Source organism: Colletotrichum abscissum (assembly GCF_030869225.1).
Source record: "Colletotrichum abscissum strain IMI 504890 chromosome Unknown Scaffold_15.1, whole genome shotgun sequence".
NCBI lineage: Eukaryota > Fungi > Ascomycota > Sordariomycetes > Glomerellales > Glomerellaceae > Colletotrichum > Colletotrichum abscissum.
This window is the reverse complement of record NW_026850043.1, coordinates 813624-838903: the sequence shown is the minus strand read 5'-3', so window position 1 is coordinate 838903 and position 25280 is coordinate 813624. Positions and strand designations below refer to the sequence as shown.

At 53.0% G+C, this 25280-nt stretch overlaps 9 protein-coding genes across 9 annotated transcripts; 1 reads left to right on the top strand and 8 right to left on the bottom strand.

Moving 5' to 3' along the window:
* Nucleotides 1-1246: 1246 nt before the first annotated feature.
* Nucleotides 1247-3018, top strand: CABS01_07244 (FAD binding domain-containing protein; the record flags this gene model as incomplete). Its single annotated transcript, XM_060540608.1, has 2 exons — nt 1247-1524; nt 1584-3018. The coding sequence occupies 2 exons, from the start codon at nt 1247-1249 to the stop codon at nt 3016-3018; spliced, it is 1713 nt and encodes a 570-aa protein (XP_060403493.1).
* A 417-nt stretch (nt 3019-3435) lies between these two features.
* CABS01_07243 (uncharacterized protein) lies at nt 3436-4924 on the bottom strand (the record flags this gene model as incomplete). Its single annotated transcript, XM_060540607.1, has 3 exons — nt 3436-3495; nt 3564-4272; nt 4326-4924. The coding sequence occupies 3 exons, from the start codon at nt 4922-4924 to the stop codon at nt 3436-3438; spliced, it is 1368 nt and encodes a 455-aa protein (XP_060403492.1).
* A 978-nt stretch (nt 4925-5902) lies between these two features.
* CABS01_07242 (maltose permease MAL31) lies at nt 5903-7519 on the bottom strand (the record flags this gene model as incomplete). The annotated part of the gene is made up of 1 exon (XM_060540606.1): nt 5903-7519. One exon carries the CDS (start codon nt 7517-7519, stop codon nt 5903-5905), a length of 1617 nt encoding a protein of 538 aa, XP_060403491.1.
* Nucleotides 7520-8032: 513 nt separating this feature from the next.
* On the bottom strand, nt 8033-11182 carry CABS01_07241 (uncharacterized protein; the record flags this gene model as incomplete). The annotated part of the gene is made up of 4 exons (XM_060540605.1): nt 8033-9063; nt 9130-9271; nt 9336-10911; nt 10962-11182. 4 exons carry the CDS (start codon nt 11180-11182, stop codon nt 8033-8035), a joined length of 2970 nt encoding a protein of 989 aa, XP_060403490.1.
* A 439-nt stretch (nt 11183-11621) lies between these two features.
* On the bottom strand, nt 11622-13699 carry CABS01_07240 (alpha-xylosidase; the record flags this gene model as incomplete). The annotated part of the gene is made up of 2 exons (XM_060540604.1): nt 11622-12760; nt 12817-13699. The coding sequence occupies 2 exons, from the start codon at nt 13697-13699 to the stop codon at nt 11622-11624; spliced, it is 2022 nt and encodes a 673-aa protein (XP_060403489.1).
* A 525-nt stretch (nt 13700-14224) lies between these two features.
* CABS01_07239 (tall aerial hyphae-4) lies at nt 14225-16923 on the bottom strand (the record flags this gene model as incomplete). Its single annotated transcript, XM_060540603.1, has 4 exons — nt 14225-14355; nt 14405-16316; nt 16379-16750; nt 16828-16923. The coding sequence occupies 4 exons, from the start codon at nt 16921-16923 to the stop codon at nt 14225-14227; spliced, it is 2511 nt and encodes an 836-aa protein (XP_060403488.1).
* A 540-nt stretch (nt 16924-17463) lies between these two features.
* CABS01_07238 (deoxyribose-phosphate aldolase) lies at nt 17464-18258 on the bottom strand (the record flags this gene model as incomplete). Its single annotated transcript, XM_060540602.1, has 1 exon — nt 17464-18258. One exon carries the CDS (start codon nt 18256-18258, stop codon nt 17464-17466), a length of 795 nt encoding a protein of 264 aa, XP_060403487.1.
* A 706-nt stretch (nt 18259-18964) lies between these two features.
* Nucleotides 18965-20152, bottom strand: CABS01_07237 (zinc-binding dehydrogenase; the record flags this gene model as incomplete). Its single annotated transcript, XM_060540601.1, has 2 exons — nt 18965-19168; nt 19232-20152. The coding sequence occupies 2 exons, from the start codon at nt 20150-20152 to the stop codon at nt 18965-18967; spliced, it is 1125 nt and encodes a 374-aa protein (XP_060403486.1).
* A 1514-nt stretch (nt 20153-21666) lies between these two features.
* On the bottom strand, nt 21667-22761 carry CABS01_07236 (glycosyl hydrolase family 61; the record flags this gene model as incomplete). The annotated part of the gene is made up of 3 exons (XM_060540600.1): nt 21667-22042; nt 22109-22367; nt 22458-22761. 3 exons carry the CDS (start codon nt 22759-22761, stop codon nt 21667-21669), a joined length of 939 nt encoding a protein of 312 aa, XP_060403485.1.
* Nucleotides 22762-25280: the final 2519 nt, after the last annotated feature.

The following is a 25280-nucleotide window of genomic DNA, read 5'->3' as shown; positions in this document are numbered from 1 at the left end:
AGATTCCTCAAAAACGCCGAGGAGAAGTCCGGGATATTGTCCAGTCCAGTAACCACCAGTTGGATCAGAGGTTGGTTAGTAACCAGCAACCAGACGTTACGAGATTCCGAACCGAACCGCACCAACGACAGGCCGGCCCTGGATATGAGCATCGACAGCATCGTCATTCTTGCGTCGATGGTAGCACCATCTCAACAGCCGGTTTCTGCCCATCGTCTCAGAGCATAAGCGAACTGCACTCTGCAAGGAACGATGCGTGATTCTGCAGCAATTTGGAGTTGTTGGACGAGGGATTCGTCAGGGTTGCTGCCGGGAGCACTGCACCCTTTGATCTGCGAGCCACACTCGAGTCCCCGCTGAACAAGACTTTGGAAGAGCGAACAACCTGACCGCGTGGAGCCCGGCCGTGCAAGCCTGACCCGGCCTTGGCCATGTATTGGAAGGCAGCGAACCACGGAGCCCTCGTTGCCCGGATCTTCATCGCCTTGCGAAGTCGTGGGAGCCGGGATCGTGAGAGAGAGCAGGCCGCCAGAAGCGACAACGAGAAAGTCGAATGGAGCTTCAAGCGGAGATAGGTATCAGGATGTCCGGCGTCGACTGTCGAGTCTCGCACTCCGGTCTCCAGTCTCCAGAATCGATGACCGTCCTGGCCACTAGTGGCCGATAGACCGAGGCACCCGGCATCCCTGGTGTCCGGCCGATATCTAGGACGATATCGACCTCGTCTCCCGCTCCACAGCCCGCAACGCTTTACCGCCCCTGGCCAAGGATGGCAGGGGAACAAGAGGGAACCAGCCACAAACGGCACTGCATGAGAATCGACCCTAGGGCTTCTTCCCGATATTGTTCCCTTCTCGAATGATAGCAACACGGATTCATCAGCAACAGGTAACAAGTGCGGCAAACTTCCACTAGTTTGAGGGGGCGAAGTCCGCCTTCTATAGGACCCCAAATCTCGGTCGAAACCCCAGTCGGGAAGCGTCCACCCTGTCGAGATGGACTCTCCAAACCCCCATGCCGTGGTCCCGGAGGTCGGGTAGGACACTTCCTGCAGCATACTAAAAGTAATGCCCATGGCCACCGGTAGGAAAAACTTTCTTTTGATGAAATGGTCCAGCGGCGTTTCCCTCTCTTTTCCTCTGCCCCCTCCCCCCGCCCTCTCTCCCTCCAGCCGTCGATCTTTGTCTCACATTGCGCTGCCATTGCCTTTGCCCTTTCAAACCAGGTCAAAGTAAAGTAGTCCAAGATGAAGAGCTTTGTCCTCCAAGCGGCCCTCGCCGGCGCGGCCCTCGCTGCTCCGAACCACCGAATCGGCACCGCCTTCACTGAGCGCGCCGCCGGTGACTGCAAGTGTTTCCCCGGCGATGCTTGCTGGCCTGCCACGGCGCAGTGGGATGCCCTCAACACCACTGTTGGCGGCAACCTGATCGCGACTGTACCTCTTGGCGCGCCATGCCACGACCCCGTCTACGATGCGGCCACCTGCGCTACTCTGCAGAGTGAATGGCAGGATGCGGAGATCCAGTAAGTGTCGATCCCAACTTCATGATATTGACGACATCAAGTGACTAACGATGATGTAGCATGGGATCCTCTTCCTCCATTATGGCTCCCTTCTTCGCCAACCAGAGCTGCGACCCCTTCCAACCGCAGTCTCGTGCTTGTACTCTGGGCAATTACGTCGTCTACGCCGTTGACGCCAAGACCCCCGAGCATATCGCGGCCACCATCTCCTTCGCAGCTCAGAACAACATTCGCTTCATTATCCGTAACACCGGCCATGACTACCTTGGTCGCTCCACCGGAGCCGGAGCCCTCTCCGTCTGGACTCACCATCTGACCAGCACCGAGGTTGTTGACTGGAACACCGCCTCCTACACCGGCAAGGCCATGAAGGTCGGTGCCGGTACCCAGGGCTTCGACGTTATGGAGGCTGCCCACAACGCCGGCCTTGCTGTTGTTGGTGGCGAGTGCCCTACCGTCGGTATTGCTGGAGGTTACACACAGGGCGGTGGCCACAGTGCTTTGTCCACTTCCTTCGGTCTTAGCGCCGATAACGTCCTGGAGTGGCAGGTTGTCATCGCCAACGGTACTCTCCTGACTGCTTCTCAGACCCAGAATGCTGATCTCTACTGGGCTCTCTCCGGCGGTGGCCCCGGTAACTGGGGTGTTGTCACCTCCATGACCGTCAAGGCTCACGCCGATGCCAAGTTCGGTGGTGCTACTCTCGTCATGATGGCTGCCGACAACGACAACACTGCATTCTTCAACGCCATCGATGCTTTCCACGAGGAGCTTGCCGGTATGGTCGACGGCGGCTCCATGGTCGTCTACTACTTCGCCGCCGGTTTCTTCCAGATCGCCCCCCTCAACGCGTACAACAAGACCGCCGCTGAGGTCAAGACCCTGCTCGCCCCCTTCGTCGCCCGTCTCGACGCTCTCAAGATGAACTACACCACTACCTACACCGAGTACGAGAGCTACTACAACCACTACGACAAGTACTTCGGCCCTCTGCCCATCGGTAACATTCAGGTCGGCATTGCCCAGTACGGCGGCCGCCTCATCCCCCGCGACAACATCACCAACATCGGCTCTTTCTCTCGCAGCGTGGCCGAGAAGGGCGTCACCTTCATCGGCGTCGGGACCGACGTTGGCAAGTTTGGCAACAAGGAGACCAACTCCGTTACCCCCGCCTGGCGCAACGCCCTCGTCCACGCCACCCTGACCACAGTTTGGAACTTCACCGCCCCCTGGGAGGAGATGATTGCCAACCAGGACCTCATGACCAACGTCGTTATGAAGGAGATTGAGGCGCTCACCCCCGCTGGTGGTGCCTACATGAACGAGGCCGACTTCCAGCAGCCCAACTTCCAGACCGAGTTCTTCGGCAGCAACTACAAGTCCCTCTTGTGCCTGAAGCAGAAGTGGGACCCTGAAGGATTCTTCTACGTTCGCAACGCCGTAGGCAGCGAGTCGTGGAGCGTTGCTGATAATGGAAGAATGTGCCGTGTTTGAGTCCCAGAAATACCCACAGTAATTGAATAAAACTTTCGCTTTTTTGTCAATGTCTTGCCTGAATCTCATCGGTGATCATACGCAATAATCGGCCAAACCTGACGTGTGAGTTAACTGCACTCAGTTTGAAGTACCAGGCTTGAAATTGGTTGCGTTCAGATAGCCAAGATACTATCGCCTAGCCATAGATACACCAAATGTGCAGTGATTGACATAGGTGAGACTCATGTCACCAAATCTTGGAACGCCTATCTTCTGTAGGGTGTGCGGAAAGCTTTTGGTTATATACTAGCACGATAATATCGATCTATCTACAGAGAAGGGTACATATGTTCGGGTCTGTCCTTTTGATGCCTTGAGAACCTCCAGCGGACCAGATTCGTTTAAGAAATAGGCTGGCAAGAGCCCCTCTCAAGCTTAGAAGAGCTCAAAAGCGAATGCGGTGGAGTTAGTAGGTGGCTCGACCAGGATAGTAAGCTGTAGGACGAGAAATCAGCATTACTATCAAGCATGAAGGTTGTCAATGTGGGATAAGGATAACTTACGCTGTCAGAAGCGGACGAAATGCTGGTAACACCCAAGTCAACCGGTCCTCCAACCTCAGCCTTGGTGCCAGCCCAGTCGAAACGCAGAGTGCGGACTTGGACGGAACCGTCGCTGGGAAGACCGAGCCTGCTGAGTCCAGAGACCTTGATCTCGTAGTTCTTCTGAACGGTCCTGGTTCCCGCGAGGATCTTGACGCTGTTGTTCTCAACGGTGGCAAAGACATCAAACGTCCGGTCAGCCGAGGCAGTGGTAGCGACGCGCTCGCCGGTCATCTGGGCGTAGTACTTGTACACCTGCCACTCTCCATTGGGCTTGTAGGCTCCGCTGGCATCCTTGAAGAGCAAGTCGGCCATCCAGTTGTGCAGGTCGGAACCGCCGCCCCAGTTGGCGCGGAGACCGCGGAGGTTGTGGCGTTCAAGTTGGGCGAGGTAGAAGACGCCATTGGCAGGGTTCTGCTCGGATGGCCAGGCGTACTCGTTCAAGTCGATTGGGCGGTCTGGGAGGTTGTAGGTGCTTTGGAGAGACTTGAAGTCGGCAACGGTTCTGTCGGGCTCACGCTGCCATTCACCAATTTGATGCCAGGAGTAGATGTCAGGAATGGCGTCATTGGCTGCCACCTTGGACATCCAAGCCTTCCAGTTATCCAAGTCAACGGCCGGGGCGTTGGCGGCTGATGGTCCGCTGATCAAAGTGCCCGGAAGTTCAGCCCTGAAGCTATGTTAGTTGACATCGAGGTGATGAATTTTGAGAGATTATCTAACCTGATGATCTTGTGAGCCCTGACATAGTACTCCAGGTACTGATCCCAAGATCGAGCCCAGAAGATGTCAAGATCAGGCTCATTCCAGATATCAAAGACAAGGCCGTCGAGCATGTTATTAGACTTGATGTCATCAACAAGATGGTGGAGGAAAAGCTCAGTCTCTGTCCAGTTGCCATTATCACCGGGGAAGATTGAGCCTCCTGCCTGGCCGCCGTCGGCACCCCAGAGGTCGTGGGGCAATAGGATGAAGTCAGCTCCGTACTTGCGCGTGGTCCGGTAGTTGGAGAGGGCCGAGTCGAAGCGCTGCTGGTATCCATCGATTCCGCCGATCCAACCGGGAGCTAGGATCTGGGCACCCCCGGCACGGCTGGCGTGGAACTTGATGTCGGTAACGAAGTGGTCGGGGATGGAGGTATCGATCTCTCTTCCGTTATCGGGGAACCCGTAGATGAAGCCGGAACCGAGGAACCTAGCCGGACCACTGGGATTCGCGATATCGACAGTTGCTGTGCCAGCGGGCGATTGTCTTACTGCCAGACCAGTAACATGGCCAGCTGTAAGAGCTGCAATGGCAGAGAAAGCCTTGAGAAAAGACATGTCGATGAAGGATTGGTTAAATGATGTCGTGTCAAGGTGAATTGGCTGATGATTGCATGCTTTCAATCATCTTTTCATCTACTAAACTTCCTACTATTATACTCACATCGCGATGCCTCGTCGCGATAAAAAGTCATTGTGAGTATGAGCCACCCCACCGGAGTAAACATCTCGACATATGTTTGCGCACGGCAGATCGGCGCATGTTGAGCGACGTTTGACGCTATCCTCCAATTCCCCGCATGCCAAGGTGAAGCTGCAAGAGCTCGTTCACAATTCGCGGGGAAGAGGCTAAGAGCGGGTGAGAACATCCATTATCAGCACGACGTTGATCCTCCTCCACCGGGAATTGCGACACTTCTGCGGGGTTCACCATAGGATCACAGACGGGGGAAAAAGCCCAGCCCGGAAGACGCGTCGCGTCTGCTACCGAATCTTTACTTGCCGCCATCGTGAATGCAGATCATCATTTACCGCAGCCATGCGAGATGATTACGGAGCTTCACATTTTGAACCCGATGCTAGGGTATTCAAGTCCATGGAAAGCATCAGGTGGTAAATTGCATCTAGAACCCCAATCTAGCTAATGGGTCAACTTACACCACTGGTACCAAGTGCCTTAGATGGCTTGAGTACTTGTTGTACGAAGGAAAGGAATTGAAGTGATAACACGATATCGCGACGGTACTAAACCCTAGAAACAAGAAGGAAGGAACTTAGGCTCTTGATCATAACTAAGTATTTAAGGCATGAGTTATTACTCGAGTGTTCTCGCTATGGCAAAACAATTTGACTTTTAGCTGCATTACTAAGTAGTGATTGATTCAGTAGTTTATATAGGATGGTATTCTCAAGTAACGTCGTGATAGTAACAACATCTATCTATTAGGTCCGACTGCGAAAGTAAAGATTCTTAACGAAGGTATGATTCCAAATGCCCTACTCTAGAAGGTCGGAATTAGTGGCGTAGACGAGACTTCAGCCTTCTTTGGCCAGGACTTCGTCGCCACTGGCATAAGCATCGACCCTGTAAGATGCGAACTTGGATGCCTTGACGCGCCTTGCAAAGAGAATGTCTAATTCCTCAAAGGTCTTGTCCTTCGTCTCAGGGAGACGGAAGAAAGTCCAAATGAAGAAGACAAAAGCGCAACCTCCCCAAAAGAATCCCGTCTTTCCTCTCCAGTCACCGGCCGTTGGGTTGAGCATGTAAGGGTTGATGACATTACAGACAATCTGAGCAATGTAGTAGGCAATGCGGCTGAGGCAAACACTCTTGTTGCGGAGACGAGTCGAGGAAACCTCGGAGATGATGGCATAACAGATAGGTCCCACGGTGAGATAGTAGACACCGAGCCAACCCAGCATCATGCCAGCCTGAGCGTAGTTCGCACCATCCGAGTTAGGAGCGCCGGCGCTGATGGCACCGACGACGAGAAGGATCAGAGCCAATGCTCCAAGACCCCATAGATATAGCGTGCGACGACCAAAACGACCAAGAAGTCCCCATGACACAATGGTACCGACAGAGGCAATCCCGAGGCCACCAACTGACATACGAAACGAGATCGACTCTGGCAAGCCGGCTTGGACGAAGAAGTAGGTGGGAGTACCTCCCATAGCGGAGCCGCAGAAAGGCTGTGCAGCAAATGCCATGCAGGCGATCTCGGTTCTCCGGAGGTCAACGCCGCGGAAGCAATCGAGATACGAGGTTCCTTCGTCCATCTGCTGCTCAATCTCGTTGGTATGAATCATCATGGCTACTTTCTGCTTCGAGTTGACGGCTTCGGACGCGGATCCGAGACGGAGGACAGACTTCTCGGCTTGCTCGAAATCGCCGAGGCGGACAAAATGCCATGGGGACTCGGGCGCGAACCACAAGACGGCGAAAAGCGGAAGCGGCCAGACCCATTGAATCGCAAACGGCACGCGGTAGGACCACTGGTTGCTGCCATCGGAGAACCCTGCTTGAACACCGGCTGAAATCAGCTGGCCGAGGGCCCAGCAGAGGTTGACAAAGACGGTGAGGTAGCCGCGCAGTGCCATCGGGCAGACTTCGGAGGCGTAAGCTGGAGCGGTTGTCGCGAAGACGCCCCAGGGGATACCGCAGAGGAATTGGCCGACGAGGAGGACGGGGAGGTTCGGCGAGAAGAAGGAGATGAAGATAAAGGCGACGATGCTAGCCAAGGACGCGAGAAGAACCTTTCGGTACCCGAAGCGATGGGTGAAGTATCCATTTGCGAAAGCGCCGATAATTGTACCGACACTGACCGCATTGCTCAACCCATTCTGCCAGGATGCCGTGATCTCGTACGTGCCCTTGCTGGGGAGATACTCGCCGTAGTGTCGTTTGAAAGCGGGCTGAGCAAAGAAGGACGAGATGAGGACGATGTCGTAGCCTTCCATGATGATGGCGGCGGAGACGAGGACAGACCACATGGCAGCCTTAGGATAGCGGCGGATAGCCTCCATGAAGCCAAGCTTGTGCTCGTCGTCTGCGGCCTGCTTGGCCATGGCCAAGTCTTTGATAGCATAGTCTCCGGTGGGAGCATGCTCGAGCTGACCGATCTCGAGCGGCTCTTCTTTGGTGGTGCCCATTGTGGCGGCTAATGAATGACTTGATTCTGAAACCGAAGGTAAATGGCAGACAACGAGAGTTGGTGATAGCTTCGAACTTTCAGCAACGTGTTACAGTACAAGTATCAGCGTCGTCGTGAAGATGATCGACAAGCGAGGTTCGGAGATGGTGGAGAATCTAGACATGATATAGAGACGCATGTAACGCCAGCAGGATATTGTTTCCGGTCACTGTCAGCTTCGTAGGGACGGTATCCCACAGCGTGGAATACACGATGTCCCCGCATGTTGTCAGTCGAAGATCCGGGGTAACATGCGGAGAAAGAGTTTGTGGTCATTAGCCTTCCCGGCACAAAGGGGACGTCGTGCCATCTGATGGCTTGTTTGGGTAATTGTCTTTGCCATTTATGGCATGATGTCTCCACCCCCGCCGGAGTTTCCAAACTTCTCACTAGAATAACCACCCGATCCATGGCTATACCGGGCAGACAACTCCGGTGGAGAGTCCATCGCCCGCTCCCGAGAAAGGATAGCCTAGTCCGAGGTGGACTGAACAAGCGAGCCCAGGAGATCGGCGTATGTTCGTTCCACTCCCCAGACCGAGTATCCCCTGCCATTCTCGCTTGTACCTCCGCTCCCGACGCTACTTGCTGCGTCTCCGTTCTGCTCCGGTCTCCCCTTGAGCATCTGTATCCCTTCTCTGAGAATCTTCCGAGGGGCCCCATCATTGCAGATATCTCCCACCTTGGCCATGTGGCCCGCCATCTTATGGCCTAGCCTCACATAAGTCTGCACCATCTCGTCGTCACATGGCCGGTCGAGGTGGAGGAAGCTGGGCTCCGGGTCCTCTTCAACTTCCGCCACTGCCTCTATCGGGCTATCTTGCTGGCCAGGGCCGTCACTGGCCAAGTGAGACCTCGGGTTCTGGTGCCGCCTCATGAACAGCATCATTGTACTGTACGCCCAAACCACCAATGTTGCAGCGAATATGCCAAAGGGCTCGAGAAAGTTGCCCACACTATAACGACGGATGTGCCAAAGCATCGCTCCGGCATGAACGACCGATAGTCTGGCTTTGTACTGATCACGCAGAGCCCACTGGGCGACGAGAGATCTCGCCTTTTCGACTTTGGAATTGTCGACGTTGCGGGAGGATGCTCGCGCCGAGGCGGCAGCAGCTAGTGTCTGTAGGTGGGTTATCGGAGCGAGAAGGACGAGGCGAGAGAGGTGGAGATGTAAGATGACGGGATGCTCCCATCCACCGGCTTTGGCGATGATAGCGTTAGCGTTCCAGTGGAGGAGGTCGAGAGAGTCGCAGGCGCTGTTCCGCCACCTTGATAGGATAGGCAGCGAAGGGGGCCAAGTCTCTTCGACGGTATCGCCAGGACCACACTTCTGGACGTCGGCTGTCGGCGTCCATGAATTGAGCCTGATCTGGTTGTGGTAGATAGCTTCCTTCGTACGCCTGATGATAGCGTACGTGAGCACCATGGTGCTAAAGTCACCCAGGTTCGGTGGCAGCCTCTTCTCCATGTAAAGCATTTCCATGGCCTCAGGTATAGTCACTAGGGGACCCTCAATGTGTGAGCCTAAATGGTGCCCTGATGATTTTGGTGGGTAGAGTTACACACCTGGCTTAGATTGTTGCTGTCCCGGTTTCTTAGCAGTAGGTTGGTCCCAGATAGAATCAAGACAGGGCATCTGGCCTTTTGCATCGCCTAGCTTGAGCAATACATCTTGACCTCTCTCTAGGAATACAATAACATCGAGGATCTAGAACACGGATGCCACGTCAGTCTATGGGCTCTGTGAAGCAAAGTTGGCGGGTTGCACGTACCCATATCATGAGACCCGTTCTCAGTCTGGACTCACTGTCCAACCACCTCCTATGAGCGCTTGATCCATCCGCGTGTTGCGCTGACTGTGGCAAGTCTTCTCGTATACCTAGTAAGTCCATCTTCCGACAGGCATTGATCAAGAAGTGCCGTACTAGGAATGCCAAATCGTAGCGATCGCCGCGGACACCGTTGTGCAGGTCGTATATCAACCAGAGGATAGACATTTGAGCGATGACTAGACCCATTGAATCTTCCCCGGGGCTTATCAGTGACACTTGAGAAGATCCTGCCACATCATCACCCGTTGAAATGTAAAATCGCACAGCGCTTTCCAAAAATTGAAGAAACAGGTTTCTGAAGCCGAGATTGATCTCGCCTCGGGAGTAGACCGAGCCAATTGTACAGACGGCCAACAAAAGAGGCCAATTCGCCGGCTCATGGTAGAAGTCGGTTGGTTTCTGCAGGAAGTTATAAGCGGGGTGGAAATGTTGAAAGTACAATCGGAAATAAACTCGAGCGTGAGCTATGGATGGAAGCGGTGTCGCGCTGCGGCCTTGAAGAAAAGGTTCGACGCTGATGTGTTGCAGAAGGTTATCGTAGGCCTGTACAGATAGATCAAGCCCTGTCCCTTCATCAGCTTCTTTGGAGGTGCCTGGAATCGCTGTGCTGGGTGTCGGAGTGTCATCATCGGGCCTCGCTGCATTATCTAATACTAGACTTCTTTGCGATGGGCGACCTTTAAAGGGTGCCCTAGATGGGGCACCATCGACATAGTAAGTCGCCGTGGTGGATGATGATTCAACGGATCCAGTCGTGCTTCCGTTGGGTCTACTCCTGGGCGTTGTCCCTGGTGGATTGAGCTGATGTGCTGATGCTGGTGGAAGTGCGGCATTCGAAGTCTCGACTGGCTCACTGTTGAGGAGGTTCAGCCAGGGCCCTTGTCGTACGGCCTCATAGGCATTCATGACGGTTTGTACGCCGTCTAGGTTAGCCGAGAAGGCATCTCTCTCGTTCACAGAAGACATGATGCCCCAATCAAAATCTGAATAATATTGAGGAGAAAGCCAGTTGATGGCCGAAATACCAGCAGATTGCTCGGGAAATTCCTCGTTCTGAATGAAGTTGTCTATGGGATTCATCCCATAACCTACTTCGCAGTTGTTTACTGGGAAAGTCTGATCGTTGTCTCCTGGGACTTGCGGAAGAGTCCACGAGGTTTCGACTGCGCGCCTTTCTGACGCGTGATTCGGAGTCGGGAATGGTATCTCGGCCATCCCTGGAGGTTGTGGAACTTGTGCTGGGTCGGCATACTCCATGACCTCTCCCTGACTATCATGTCTGTCTCCGGGAGCAGTAATTTCATCCGGAGACCGTACTGCTGTACGAGGACCTCGGCGGCGGCCAGCTGGATATTTGCACTCGAGACCTTTACCCGTACAGCGACGACAGGGGCTCTCTTTTGAGCAGCGTGAACGGCTTACAGCGCAAGCCTGACATGCCCTGGAAGATGCCACAGGCCGCCGAGACTCGCTTGCGACCTCATCATGAGAGGTCGCATGACGAGTGAGAACATCTCTATACTTGCATTAGTGCATGAGATTAGTGAGAAAATAATGAGAACGTACAATCGGGAGAAGCTCTTGCCGCATGCCGAGCATGAAAAAGGCTTTTCTCTCGTGTGCGATCGCTTGTGCCGAGTGAGATGCTCCTGGCGGCCAAAGGTGCTCCCACAGTAATCGCATTTGAACACTGGAGCATCAACCGTTGGATTTGCGACCGCGATGACTTCCTCGCTATCAGACGTTGAGCCTGTCCGCTCGTTGCCGGTCTGTTCCGTCTCTGCCATTATGCTTTCATCTTACTTATGAACTAGACACAGTGTCATGTTCAGCGAGTGAGCGCATCATGCTGGATCACTGAGAGCGATGGAAAGAGAAAAGGAATGAGCATCGAAACCTGCTGATTAGTGTCGTATTATTTGAAAATAAGGCGGGGAGCATGCACTAAAGACAATTGGGCTCAGTGGCGTGTTTACCCCGAGGAACGCGAGATGAGATGAGTTCCGCGGTGACTAGCCGCACGCGGGGTAAGGAGGAACACCGTTCATTTGAGCGGCATATGACCCCTGTAGCTTATGCCGTTTCTCTTACTATTCCGCTGTAACTCGCCAAAAACGTGGTGGCCAAGAGGAAGACAGCCCCGAATGCGACGTTGAATTTTGACCTTGTCAGTTTTAGCATCAGTACTCGGCGTCTCGAGTCTCTATTCAACTAAGAAGATCTATCCTACTTTGTTCTGTGCAGAACGACTTCTGCCTTTGACTTTCTAACAAACACTGGCATCCAGTCTAGAGGGCACTCGATCTCAATCTCCTGTCCGCCCTCAAAGTCTTGCCCCTCAGAGCCCTCGTGAGGAAGAGTTGTCCATCGCTCTCCACCATCCAACTTCGGCAGATAGACTTTGGCCTTGGTGATGCCGGGATTGACAATGGGGCAGCAAAGATAGGCATCGCCATACATGTACTGCTCGGCCCCAAGCTGCCAGCACCTCTCATCTCCCGGGAACTCGTAGAACAGCGATCGGATCACAGGCGACCCATGTTCGTGGGCCTCAGCCATCAGCCTCCGCGTGTAGTCTCTCAACTTTTCGCGGATGAAGAGATACTTTTGGCAGATGTCATACACCGCCGGGCCGTACGACCAGACCTCGTTGGTCGCTCCACTGCTCGAAGCCAAGCCGCCCGGCTTCGGTTCTCGGTCGCCGTGCAGTCTCATCACGGGGCAGAACGCGCCCCATTGGAACCACCGCACAAAGAGCTCACGGAAGGCCTCGTCTTCGGGGTTGCCGCCGTGGAATCCTCCAATGTCGGTCGTCCACCAGGGCAATCCTGCAATACCCATGTTCAGTCCGGCTGCCAGCTGATTACGGAAGCTGCCCCACGAGGACGCGATATCGCCGCTCCAGACGAGCGCGCCGTACTTTTGACTTCCGGCCCATGCGCAGCGTAGCAAGTTGACGATATTCTTCTGGCCGGCCTCCTTCTGACCGTCGAAAAACGTTCGGGCGTATTCTTTGGGATAGATATTGCCGACGGAAAGGTTCGGGCCGAGGAAGTAGCGGTAATTTTCAAAGTCGTAGACGGAATACTCTGGCTCGGCTTGGTCAAGCCAGAATGTCTTGATGCCCTTTGAGAAGTAGTTCTGCTTGACCTTGTTCCAGACGTACTTACGAGCCCCCGGGTTGGTGGGATCGTAGTACACGGTAGAACCTTCGAACTCAAAGTTGGTGCGGACACCTCTCTCGGTGCGGACGAGGAATCCTTGCTCGAGCATCTCTTGGAAGTTTGACGATCTTTGATCCACTGTTGGCCAGATTGAGACCATGAGCTCAACGTTCAACTCGCGGAGCTCTTGGATCATGGCATCTAGACTTCGAATTAGTTGCTGTGAAACACATGGAAGGCCAGTGAGCTGTCCTTACCTGGATCGGGCCAATATTGAGGGTCAAACTTCCACTCGCCTTGCAACGGCCAGTGGAAGAAGTCGATAACGATGAGATCGAGGGGAAGTTCCCGACGGCGGTATTCCCTGGCGACCTCAAGAAGCTCCTCTTGGGTCTCGTACCGGAGTTTACACTGCCAGAAGCCCAGGCCGTGTTCTGGCATCATGGGAGCTTTGCCAGTCACATTTGCGTAACGCTGCACGATATCGGCGGGTGTGTCGCCGACCACGACCCAGTAATCCAGAATGTTGGTAGAGTACGCCTCAAAGGCAGTCGTATTCTTTCCAAACACAACGCGGCCGATGGAGGGATTGTTCCAAAGGATCCCGTAGCCTAGAGAAGACAACGCGAAGGGCACACTGGCCTGCGAGTTACGGTGTGCCAGCTCGAGGTCGAGGCCCTTGAGGTCCAGGAAGGGTTGCTGATACTGTCCCATCCCAAATATCTTTTCGTCAGGTCGCTGGCTCTCCAAGCGCATTGTGAGGTGATAGTCGCCGCCCCGAAGAGGTTTGAACTCGCGGGCCTCGACCTCAATGGCGCTGCATTTGGCGTCGAGCAGGTCGCGACGGTTCCGGGCGTACTCTTCGAGGACGACGACATCGTCGGCGTTGTAGATGGTAATCTTTCCCCGCTTGCTCACGAATGCCTTTGCCTTCCCGTTTTGTATGCTGGCTGAGCCATCTTCGGCGAGTGAGATCTCTGATTTGACCTGCTTTGGCTCTTCTTCTAATGCCCATGCCTCAGCGGGCATCACATGAGCCTTGGTAGCTCGGACTCGGAAGGCATCTGGACCCCATGGCTGGATCCACACTTGTTCCCCATCATATTGATAGATCAGAAGGCCGTCCTTGTGGTGAATCATGGCGGATATTGCGACTGGTTTCCTGATGAGATGGACGCGCCCTAGAACCAGAGGTAACAATTGATCAAGAACTGGTAGATGACCAGAGAACACGAAAGCTCGAGGTCAATGAAAAGCCAGAGATAAGAACCTCCTCACAAGCTTCGATTTATCGTTCCATCCGGAAACTCATCGGTGGTCCTCCTCCAACAGACTTCACGCCGGCGCCTGATCATCGGCGACAAGAACATCCGTTCTCATGATGACCCAATTATTGGAAGCTTCTCCACCGGAGTTCGTCGAGTCGACGGGCCAGCGGGGTTACTGAAGTTAAGGTTGCGCTTTCACCACGAAGAATCACTAGGCCGACTGGGTTCGTCAGTCTTGTGACCCCGCCGGAGCAAGGCAGGCTCGAGCTCCGGTGGGGAGACGAACCCCGCGATTCTCCAGAGAACTAAACCGGGTAGGCAATACCGGCAGATATCTTTCAGACCAGGACAAGCCAGAAATTTCAATTGTACCTCAGAAGTTGGTCCAAATTGATGACTAGCTCGCAAACGAGTGTCCTTGGTTCCATATCCATCCCTGATCCTGTCTCCCGAAACAACTCTCAGTGAGGTACTCGCTGAACTCCACCGGGTCTCCCTCCCCGACACCGTTGATATCATACATCATGACTAAAACTAAGGTTAGCTAAAGAAATCTCTTTGGGGGACTTGGCCTTACTCTGCTCGAATTCCGAGAGCGCTTGTGTTATGATTGGGTCCTCGCTGAAGCTTAGGCTCGCTGTGGCATCCTCTACCAAGTCAGCCGCCGGCAGACTTTGCTGTAGTGCGATCTGGTTGATGTTGCTGTTTGAGTCTATGGGAAGCCTGTTGGGACTCTGGCCAGTGACTTCAATGGCATTCAGGCTAGCCCTTGTTTCGATGTCTCTTCTATTTTGGTCGGTTTCTGTTTGCGGGGGAATATCCAAGTGAAGCATTCTTTCCATCTCCTTAGTCATGACTAGTTTCATCAGTTTCGTGAGAATGTTCAGTCCCTGCTCGGCGACAACAGACTTGGACTTGAGTTGAGAATGCATCTCCATCAATTTTCGAAGGCCCATTTTGGAGTCATAGGCCTCCCGGCTCAATGGGTCCAGTCCCGTCATGATGGAGAGCGTAACACCGGCAGTAAACAGATGTAGCGCGACAAATGACAACGCGTATGTGTCAATCACCTCTTTGAAGTGCGGCGTGCAGCCAATGTTGGCAATCTGCAAGGCCGCGTCTCGGCAACTTCGCACCGAGCGCTGGAGCGGATCATTCTCTCCGATTGAACGGAAATCCGAACCCTCGGTCGTATTGATCTTCTTCATCGCTTTGTAGGCTAGTAAGGGCCTGTGGACCAGTATTCTAGCGTTCTCGTATGCGAGTTTGAGTGCCAGTCCCTGGATGCGGAAAGTGTGCTGGTGATGTTCCGGCCTCAGAGAATGATTGGCGCCCCCGAGCCAGTCAGCTGCGATTGCAACCTCATCTTCTTTGAAGACCAACTCTTGCGGAAGATGGTCGTGCCACTGACGGATCTGTTGGTCCAAGCTAGTGACTGTATTTATGAGACGCTGAACTAATGGACCTTCGGGTCTGGCACCGAGCTCGTTGCTGTTGGGCTGCTTCCGGTTTCCGTAGAGCTCCGACAGCGCCCTTTTCACAATAATCGACAGCTGTGCCATCGACACCTTGTATGAGAGTACAGTAGCTTTTCCGGTCGACTTCCATCTTATGGACTCCCAAGACGCATCTTTTGATCGCAAAGGATATTGTTCGGGTACTTCGACGTTGCAATCCTCGTCAACGATGCTGAGAGGAAAGCCATACAGCATCGAGCAGAAGGTCTCAATCTCATAGATAGCCCACCAGCATCTTTTGCGTGTCTCAGCTGCCCTGTGGATCGGGTTATCAACGTCGGGTACGGTTGAGGGCTCATCTTCATCTTTGTGTCGTTGATGAAGTTTGAGAGCTTGGGCGATACGCAAACCGCTTCCGCAAATGGGCCAGGCAAGCTCGGGTTCCCCGTGGTACAGATAGAAACTTCCTAACAAGATGCACATCTGCACAGCCTCGATGGATCCCAGGGAGACAACGTCGAGGAATCTCACCTTCAACGTCGCCAATATGTTTTCTTGCAATGAATCTGGATCAACGCCAAGTTCAACGAGTTGAGAGTGCTGCTCGGCGCTGGCGTAGCGGAGGCTAGTTAAGCAGACAGCAAGCACAAGACCAAGTATACCGGGATTCGCTTTTCTTGGTGGAGATCCCGGTGATGCAGTAGTATGAAGCTCTTGAACTCGGGCTCGAAACTCGCTTGTGAAGAATATCATCATGAACCAATGAATCTTCTCAAAGTAAATGTTGACAAGCACTGCCACAGGGGCTTGTGCTGGCAAGACGGAAAGAAAGTCTCTTTGGGCTGCGCTCATGGCCCCATGATGCCGTGAGATAGATCGGATACGCTGTTGGGAAAGGGGTCGAGCTAATGACGGGACGGAAGCACTGGCTTCTCTGGCGTCTTCATGGGTACCTCGCGAAGTCCACTCAGTAGCTGCGAAGGCGGAAGTATCTGCTTCGTCCGGCGTGTGTATGTCGTGGTGTTGGAATGCCTTGTTCAGGATCCAAGTCAGGTCTAAGTTCCATCGTAGTAGGGATCTTTGAGAATAATTACCTCGTCTAAGAAGCTGACCGCAGCCGAGTTTGTTGACCATGGTCTACTAGAGGTAACCTGTTCCGAAGATGCCCGAGGAGCGGGTGCGGGACTTGATTCATCGGGAAGTGACTGGCGTTCCGATGAAAGTATCAAGGGTGGCATGGTAGCCACCACGAGGGGAGAAGTGCTTTCCTCAGCGGTTTCCTCCGTTCCGGTTGCTCGACGGTCCCGTTTCGCTGGACGAGACCTGCCAATGCCTGGCACCCTGTCTCCCTTCCGAGTCCGTGACGGGGTGATGTTGGGCCCCTGGACCCTCCACACGCTAGGTTTATCATTGACGCAATTCACTCCGGCTCTGATACACAGAGTACAGGGACGTTGAGGATCGCACTGGTCAATTCCGTTAGATGATGTAAAACAACACTGCCGGGCTTGAAATAATGGGCACATAGGGTTGGGCAGCCTACCTTCAACTTTTGCTTTCGACAGCGTTGACATGCGGCTGCAACCTTTCTCCTCGGTCTATTCGACTCCATGGGCATTGTATCCTCCGACCTGTTCATTGCTGAAAGTGGGCTCGATTCGATGCGGAAAATGTTGTTGACGTGTAGATGTGAGTCGGAGGTTGTACGGGGCAGAACAGAAAGTTCCACCGGAAAGAAAGTCTCAAGTTAGCAAGACGCTAGACCCTTTACGGTAATTCATTCCGGTCAAGCATCTGACCAACACGCCGTTCCGAATATGTATCCAGCTAGCATTTCTACCCCAGCAAATGCAAGAACTTGGCAAAAATGGCTATTTATGATTATTCTCATTTTCTTATGAGAGCTCCGAGATACGGTAAATCCGTAGAGAAGACGTTGATAGTCGATGTTTGCACCCTTCAAGACATCTCAACGGACATGACTTTTGGCCAACAGGCTAACTTCCACTCGTCATGTGGATGAGGCAAACTATCGCCAGAGGAAGTTGTCCGATGACCTGAAAGGACTTACTTCAACATGACACGAAAGATGCTCAATTCAAAGTAGCTGAATACCTCTCTATTTAGCCTACATTTGTTCTTACATCAGGTGTAAGAAGTTGCTACACTATGGCGTGGCTCAGTAGCCTCCCACCGATGGCCCGCTGATGGGCTTAAACTCTACCTCAGTCGGCTGATCCGTGATTCCACGCGCAACTGCAGCCTCCATGATCCCAGCGGTAGCAGTGGCACCAATTCGGGTGACCCCAAGCGACATGACGTGAAGCAGATCATCCAGCGTCCGAATGCCTCCAGCAGCCTTTACTTGGACCTCGGGCTTCGAGTGCTCCCTCATAAGCTTCAGATGCGGAACAGTGGCTCCGTTGTAAGTGTACAAGCCATTGGGCTGCTTCACAAAGCCGTACCCAGTCGAGGTCTTGACGAATGCGACGCCAACATCGGAACAGATTTCGCACAGTCGGATAATGTGCTCCTCTTGGAGATAGTCGTTCTCAAAAATAACTTTGAGTATTGCGCCATGCTTGACGACGACATCGTTGATTTGGCGAATCTCTTCAGCAACATAGGTCCACTCGCCACCGAGAACTTTGCCGATATTGACGACCATGTCAATCTCTTTGCCACCGGCGGCAGCCGCCTGGTTGGCTTCAAAGACCTTGACTTCGGTGGTACTGTTACCGTGTGGGAAGCCGATGACAGGGCAGACCAGCACGCCGCTACCCTGGAGTTCCTTTTTGGCGAGCGGAATCAGATACGGCTTCACGCATGCCGTGGCAACGCCGTACTTCTTGGAGATGCGCAAGCCTTCTAGAATATCGGCGTCGGTCATGGTAGGGTGAAGTAGGGAGTGATCAATCATCTTGGCGACCTGCTGAAGGGTGACAGTGATGGTGTTGGTAGTTGGGGCGGCCATTTTTGTAGTCGAGTTGGATTCAAAGATCGAGATCAATGTTGGGAAAAGAGGTGCCAACGATGGAAGTTGAAAAGGAAGATGGCGATTGCGACAATAAGTAACAAAGACTAACCAGGTCGAGCTGTTGTCACGGATAGTATACAGACTTCCAGGAAATCTGAGCAGCAGTGTTTTATAGCCTTCAAAGAACGTTGCGAGTATGTAAATGTTCGAATGTAAGTTCCACAATTCGCTTTCCGCCGGAACGAGCCACCAAATCTGGCATCACCAGCTTAAGAGAGAAAATTTATGGACCTCATACCGAAGTGTACTTACCACGCGCTTTCGGGGTCGCCGCGGTGGCATAGCTTCAACTTCCGGTGGATTTGAATACCACTTTGGGCTCATGACGACACGCACTTCTTTCCATTGTGCCTTTGTCTGCTTCGTAGCCTTCCTTTCCATCCCGGTTTCTTTCCCGGACTGCATTTAGTGATGTGCCGGAGGACATGCGAAATATCCCTGGTACCTTCAACTTCGCCAAAACTCCGAAATATTGCCGTTCCTGAAGAGCATAATAAGCTACAGCAGAAGCCATACGTCGAGACTCAGACTAGTTTTGTCACTGTGAACATGGGCCACTGAAAGATAGCAAAACCCATCCGACCCTTCTATGCGAACGCTTCCTTTCATGCTAAGTAAGAGCACAGCTTTTTGGTGAACATTACTAAACAATTGCTTCATTCTCTGACACTCTCCAAACAAGTCTCTCGCCACTCACAGCCTTGTTCCGCAGGAGCACAATGGCATCTTGAGCCCGCTCCAGTAATGTGTCTCCTTCGACTATCCTTTGCGGGTTTGGCCTCACCACCTTTTGCTCCAGCAATGAGGGTATTATCTCACATTGCATCTTGTCCTTGAATAATTTGTTCTGCATCAAACTTCGGTCAGTAACCAGTGTATCCAAAGATCTTTCAAGGGAAGGATGAAATACCTTGAGATAGAAATGTGTTCTGACACCTTTCACGACAACACCTTCTTTCCATTGCCCTTCTGCGGGCTCCGTCATCTGATATACAGGAGCTTCGATCTCTGTCGGGTCTTTGATGACGACGGGGAGCATGACCGCAACCTTGGTGCCTCGGTCCGCCAAATGGGTAATGGGTCCGAGAGATCCTGACAAGTGTCCAATGCAATCAATAACATAGGGGACACCCTTGGGGCCTAGATGATCCCGGATGCTCTGGACGACGTGCTTATCTCGATAGTCGAAGCAAACCGTCGCGCCTAGCGAGGTGAGGTACTCGTGGTGTTTCCCGCTCGCAACCACAATGAGATTCTTGTACCCCCAGTGCCGGAACACCTCGATGGAGTACATGCCGACTGATCCGGATCCGCCCCACAACAGGATCGGCGCATCCGCTTCCGGGGGTGTCCACCCTTCCGGGATAGGCCACGGGAGCGGCAGTCCGAGATCAAGAGCGGCCTGGAAGACTGTAACGATGTTGTCGGGCACAGTCACGGCTTCTTGCATCGTCAGCCCCTTGGGCATCTTCCCCAGCAAGAAAGTGGGGACGGTGATGAGGGTTTGAGCAGCCTTTTCCTTGCCGTCCTTGTCGTCGCGGAATGAGTACCCCAGAACTTTGTCTCCGACTTCGAGGTCGACGTGGTGCGGCCCGGGCCCGACTAGGAGTACCGTCCCTGCAAAAGTGTCGCCCAGGATGCGGGGGAACATGTCGATCAACAGGCCGCCATCTGCTTGGTGCAGATGATAGGGCGTGGAAGAGGTCCATTCTACCTGGACAATGACCTCGCCGGCGTCGGGTGGATATGTGGGGGCATCGATGAGGATCAGAGGCTCTCTCGGAGCCTTGACTGCTACTGCTGGATGGATAGCCGGGATTTCGATTTCCATATTGGGCGTTTCTTTGTTTCCGCTCTTGTTCTCACTTTTGGAGCTTCCCCAAAAAAGTTTCTTCAATGAGGATAAGGAGAGGAACCAGCTGGGGTTTTAGGTCGTAGAGAAGCTCGAAGATTAGGACCCACTGACGATCATACGGGGCGAATCGACAAGTCGAATGGTTCGTTCACAAGAGATGCAGATTTCTGCTGGAGAAGGATGGAAGAATCAGCTTTGGATTCTGCTCCTGGGTCAGGGGTCTAATGACAGCATCGTGCATGTCTAGTCCGTTTACTAGCAGCTGTCTTCGTCGCCCCTTACGATGATGGCAGCTCTGCGGGGAGAGGGGGGCTTACCAATCCTGACTGGGCCCGTCGCCGTGGCAAAAACGCTTACGATCGTCTCAAGAATGTCGGGGCATTGTGGCATTTCCTGTGGTTTTTCCCCGCTGTTGTCCGTGTGCAGCATCTGGCTCGTGCGCGTATACATTTATGCGTTGTTGCTCATGTTGAGATGAACGCCGCGGCGACGTATGCCACCGGTGCCGGGAGCCGGGTGGAATGTGCTTTCATAAACATTCGAGCCGTGGCCGGCCTTCTTCGGCGCCGAGAGAACGCCCCCGTCTGCCCAGTCCTACTTTGATCGACATGTCATTAAAGAATACCGCAGGCAGCAGGTTCTCTTCTCTGGCAGTTTCTCTTCCTTGGAATCATCAGTCAAAAGTGTGGACAGTTCCGGTCCGACGTCCCTAAGCGGAAGAAGTGTGACTCGGCGAGAACCGGCGACAAACAAGACTGCCGATCCGGGTGTGTACTCCACTGTCCCCATAGTTCCGGGTTTAAACGTTGGGCTCACCGGCACACATTCCATTGGAGCAAAACTTGGCCAAAACTCGCAAAAGTGAATTCCAAGGGTTGAGAAGCGTCCTAGACATCCAACTCAAAAGATAATGATCAGTGGGAGGCTTGAACTCCCGGCCTTGGCATTACAGAACATTTCTGATGAAATATTAGTACCACGCTCTAACCAACTGAGCTAACCGACCAGTTGCTGTTAAGATCCTGAAGCCCTAGTGGTGTCTAGTTTGGATCCACTGCGTGATTTGTGTTCAAAGTTGCGGCTCCACACACTCCAACGGAGAAGAATATTAAAATAGCACAGTCCACAGGCAGTACGAGGTAGTTGGCTTATCTGACCATCAATCTTGATGCCTGAGTTTGAGCTGATTGGCTTGATGGCACATCAGCTCTTCAATGCTTTAACTTGGACACTTCACAATAGATCGCGGGTGTTGCCTACTGACAAGTCTGGCACGCCCCAGGCACATTGACCAAGGTAGTAATCCAATGATGACCATGTCTATGTCGTCAACCTATCTATTGGTTGATGAGCCCATGCAGCAGTATGTGGCTACAGGCCGGTTTTGTTCAGGATGTACATGTAACCCCCGATCAACGCGCGCAGCTTGAACCCAGAAGACCAAGATTACTCTTTCCAAAGGGCCAGCTGGGACTCTCAAGATCCAAAACTCAACGCAGGCACTGGCTATAGTACTGATTCGAGACTTTGCAAGTTCCCTGAGAACAGGTCGTACCGCCAGTCCATCCTTGACCGCCGCACTGCCCATATAAAGCCACAGTCTTGCTGCCGCTGCTTGACGGAGGAGAGCTCGATACAGGAGCGGAGCTGGGAACAGCAGGGGACCCATTGCCACTTCCAGAATTTCCAGAACCTGAACAGCTAAGGACCGGAGGGCCCGGGATCTTATATGAGCGGCCGCCGTTTGTTGGCTTGCCAGAATTATCGTAGATGTTGATAAGAATGCCTGGGTCGGTCGCGGAGTAGGCGCCGGGAAACTTGACAGTATTGGAGCCGGCATTGGTGCCTGAGCCAGTCACTCGAATTCTAAAGCACTTTGTGTTAGGAGTCATCAACTCTCTCCAGACCTTATACGATGTGGTTCCAACTTACTGGGCGCATTCCATATAGAATTGGGCCTCTCCCTGTGTTGAGGCAGAGTGAAGGGCAATGATCTCAACGCGAAGTAGGTAGTCCCCAGGAGCTACACATGAGGGGAGAGTGAAGTAGTGCCAGCCATTGTTTGCTATCATGGTGTCAATTGCCCATGTACTTCCGCTCAGGCCGGCTTCGGCAATCTTGAACCAAGTGAGGCCCGTCGTGCCAGTGCTAGCAGCGTTGCTGACTTTGGCTAGGTAGACAACAATTGGGCCTGTTGAAACATCCGGGTCAGTACTTCTGTACATTCAGGATTCGAAAAGAACATAATGCGCCCAGAGAAAGTCGAGGCTCAGGGTCCCACCTTTATGGCTTGCCGCGATGGGATTATCGGCGTCGTTTGTGCCTTGAGCACCTCCGATGACGTGCCCCCACCAAGCACCGATCTTTGCACCAGCGGCGATGGACACAATATTGTTGTCCTTGTACTGGATGTTGTTGTTGCAGGCGAAACCGGCATCGTTGACATTCTGAATGGGGTTGTTGCTTGAAGGTGCTCGAACCCCCTTCAATGCTCCTTGGTCAACTCCATTGATGGAGAGCTTCTGGAAAATTGTATGCCCAGACACGACGACAGCAAGGCTGAAGAAAACACTTGAGAGTCTCATGTTCAAAACTTTTGCGTCGTTGATCTCTGGTCGAAGCTTGGTATAGCGGTTGGTCGATACTACATTCAAGCTCAATCTGTGGATGATTGGCCGTTCTTATAGACGCATATTGGAACTATGTCAAGCCTGCAATGGCCACATCCTCCAATTTGGTGGATATTGAAGGGAGATACTCATTCCAAATGCAATATGTTGTTGAGTTTGGCGGCATCTCATGAGTCTCGAAATCTCTTGCCTGGGTAATATATGCCATACAAGCCAGGGGGCGTGAGGCAGTGAGACTCGTCCGGGACTGCAACCGAGTTTTGGTAGCTGCGCTTACCCGCGAGGCCACAACGCCTTCTTTGTTCTAGCCCATGTCTTCGGATACCTCTTCTTGATTGCAATCTGAGGTTTGTATCCCTTGATGCGGCGAAGGGAGTTGTACCCTGGCAAGCATGTTTGCTTCTTACAACCTCGCTTATATCGTTGGCAGCTCTGGTCGATCCGCTCGGGCCCCGATCCACAAAGTCGGGACACCGGAAGACAAGCGAGTACTTCTATCAGGACTGAACACCTGTTGAGCATCGCTTAATTGTGGCTGTTAGAAACTGAGACTAGCGGCTTGCTGTCAAACTAAACCTACAGATGTCAGGAACCATCATGATGGATCGGACCCGCCACTGAATACGGAGATCGAGCTTTTGAACTTCACTTTCCATCACATTCTCGAGTCTCTGCTCAGTTAAGAAGCTCTCTCGGATCTATTTAACCCTAATACTTTGACTTGCCTGCCTGCTGGGCGCAACGAGGCTACCGTGGCCAACATCCACGAGCCAGGCAATGGAGTCACGCTGTCACAGCGCTGATTTATGGATCAGCCATACGTAAAAGCCTTTGCGGTTGCGAACCATGTCTTTGACGAGGTGCTTTAATTAAGATGGCCTATGGGTGTCGCGCTGGATGCCATCGGTCCTTATCCTAAAGGGTCCTCTTTCGACTTCGTCATGGAGGCTCACCCGAACTACCTTCTTTCTCGGCATGGGGCTTTTCTCGGTTCCATTTGCCCCACCCCGCTGTTATGACCGGCGCGAAGGGGGGCGCGATCGGTGACCGGCCGGCAGACGGAGACCACATTTTACGAAGAGGCCGAGAAGGCAAAAGTTCGAAAATGTGCAGTCTAGTCTGTGTTTCAGACTTGCTTCCTCGCGTGGAGCAACCAATGATTCCGAGGCTCTCGGGCGCAGATGACTTCAGCGTCGAGAAAACGACGGGGATAGCCTAGACTGAGACGAGAGTCTACCGCCATTTCTCCAATGTTCAGTACCTGGTCAATGCTGGTATTAGAGTATGCCCTGACTCCCACATGGCTTTAGAACCTTGACCTCGAAATAAGCTTTACTCGCGTCTCTTGATATGTTTAGCAAGTTTGCCTACTCGTTGATGATCTCCAGGATTACCACAACCAAACTAATCAGGAAAGCTGCTAGGTCTTCGAAAGTGAGTCGAATTAAGTTGTGGGCAAAATGCATAGTCCATGGGAGTAATCATCTACGGTACTTAGTAGCTTGCGAGACGTAGCTTCGCGATGCAGAGGGCCCCACTGTCATCAAGCCATCAGAAAGCCGCAGCCCCAATGAACGAGTTGCTGTTTAGGTGACGCTGATACCCGCCATTTTCCCTCAATGCTGGAGATCGAAGGCACTCAATTCACACTCCGGGAAGCGAGCACTCAAGAGGGTCTAGACCTTAGGTGCTGTCGATCTGATGAGCTGGCTATGGGGTACGTAATGAACTATCATCTTGGCGCTCAATGGCTCTTTGTAAAACTCGCGGCTAGCTGGGCAGAATGTAGAACCGTGTCTTGTCTTGGAATGAACAAGATTAGTAGGATGCTGAAGCGAGCTAGGCCAACCCCTCTTGGTTGTGCTAGTCGTAGCCAGGAGGTGCCAGTCAACGTCTCGGAACGTCTGATCAGGCGGCTAAACGAGCTCGGAGCCTTCCCCGGCTTCACGGCATTGCGACACTAGTAAGTTGCCTATTGCGAGAAACGTTGTTCTTGTTCTTCGGATTCTGACATCTGACATCAAGACAAATCACTGGCCATGTCCTCGGAATCGGTCCGCAAGTAGACACCCCGAACAAGTGCTGACGTTGTTAGCTCAATATCGCTTCTGGACTAGCTCCGGCTCCCGCGTCTCGCTACATGAACTGGCGATCGTGGCTGCCGCGGCTTTGAATGTGTTTCTTTGTCGATGTCAGAATCGATGGCTTTCCGGGAACCCGGATACCTGGATCGACTGCCGTTTGCAGCAGGTTTTCGGTCCCACAACGCTTTGTAATTTAGTCATCGGTTCATCCTCCTTGGTTTGGAGACTTTGTTCCGCCTGAAGGAAACGGCGCCAGGCCGAAGAAACTAAGTTTGCTTTCACCCAACCATGTAATCGGATGATGGGGAATGGGCTTACCCTCAGACACGCAGTTCTGCGACCTATCGCCTGTGGCTGCTCAGGTCCGTGAGACAATGTGCGTGATCCCGT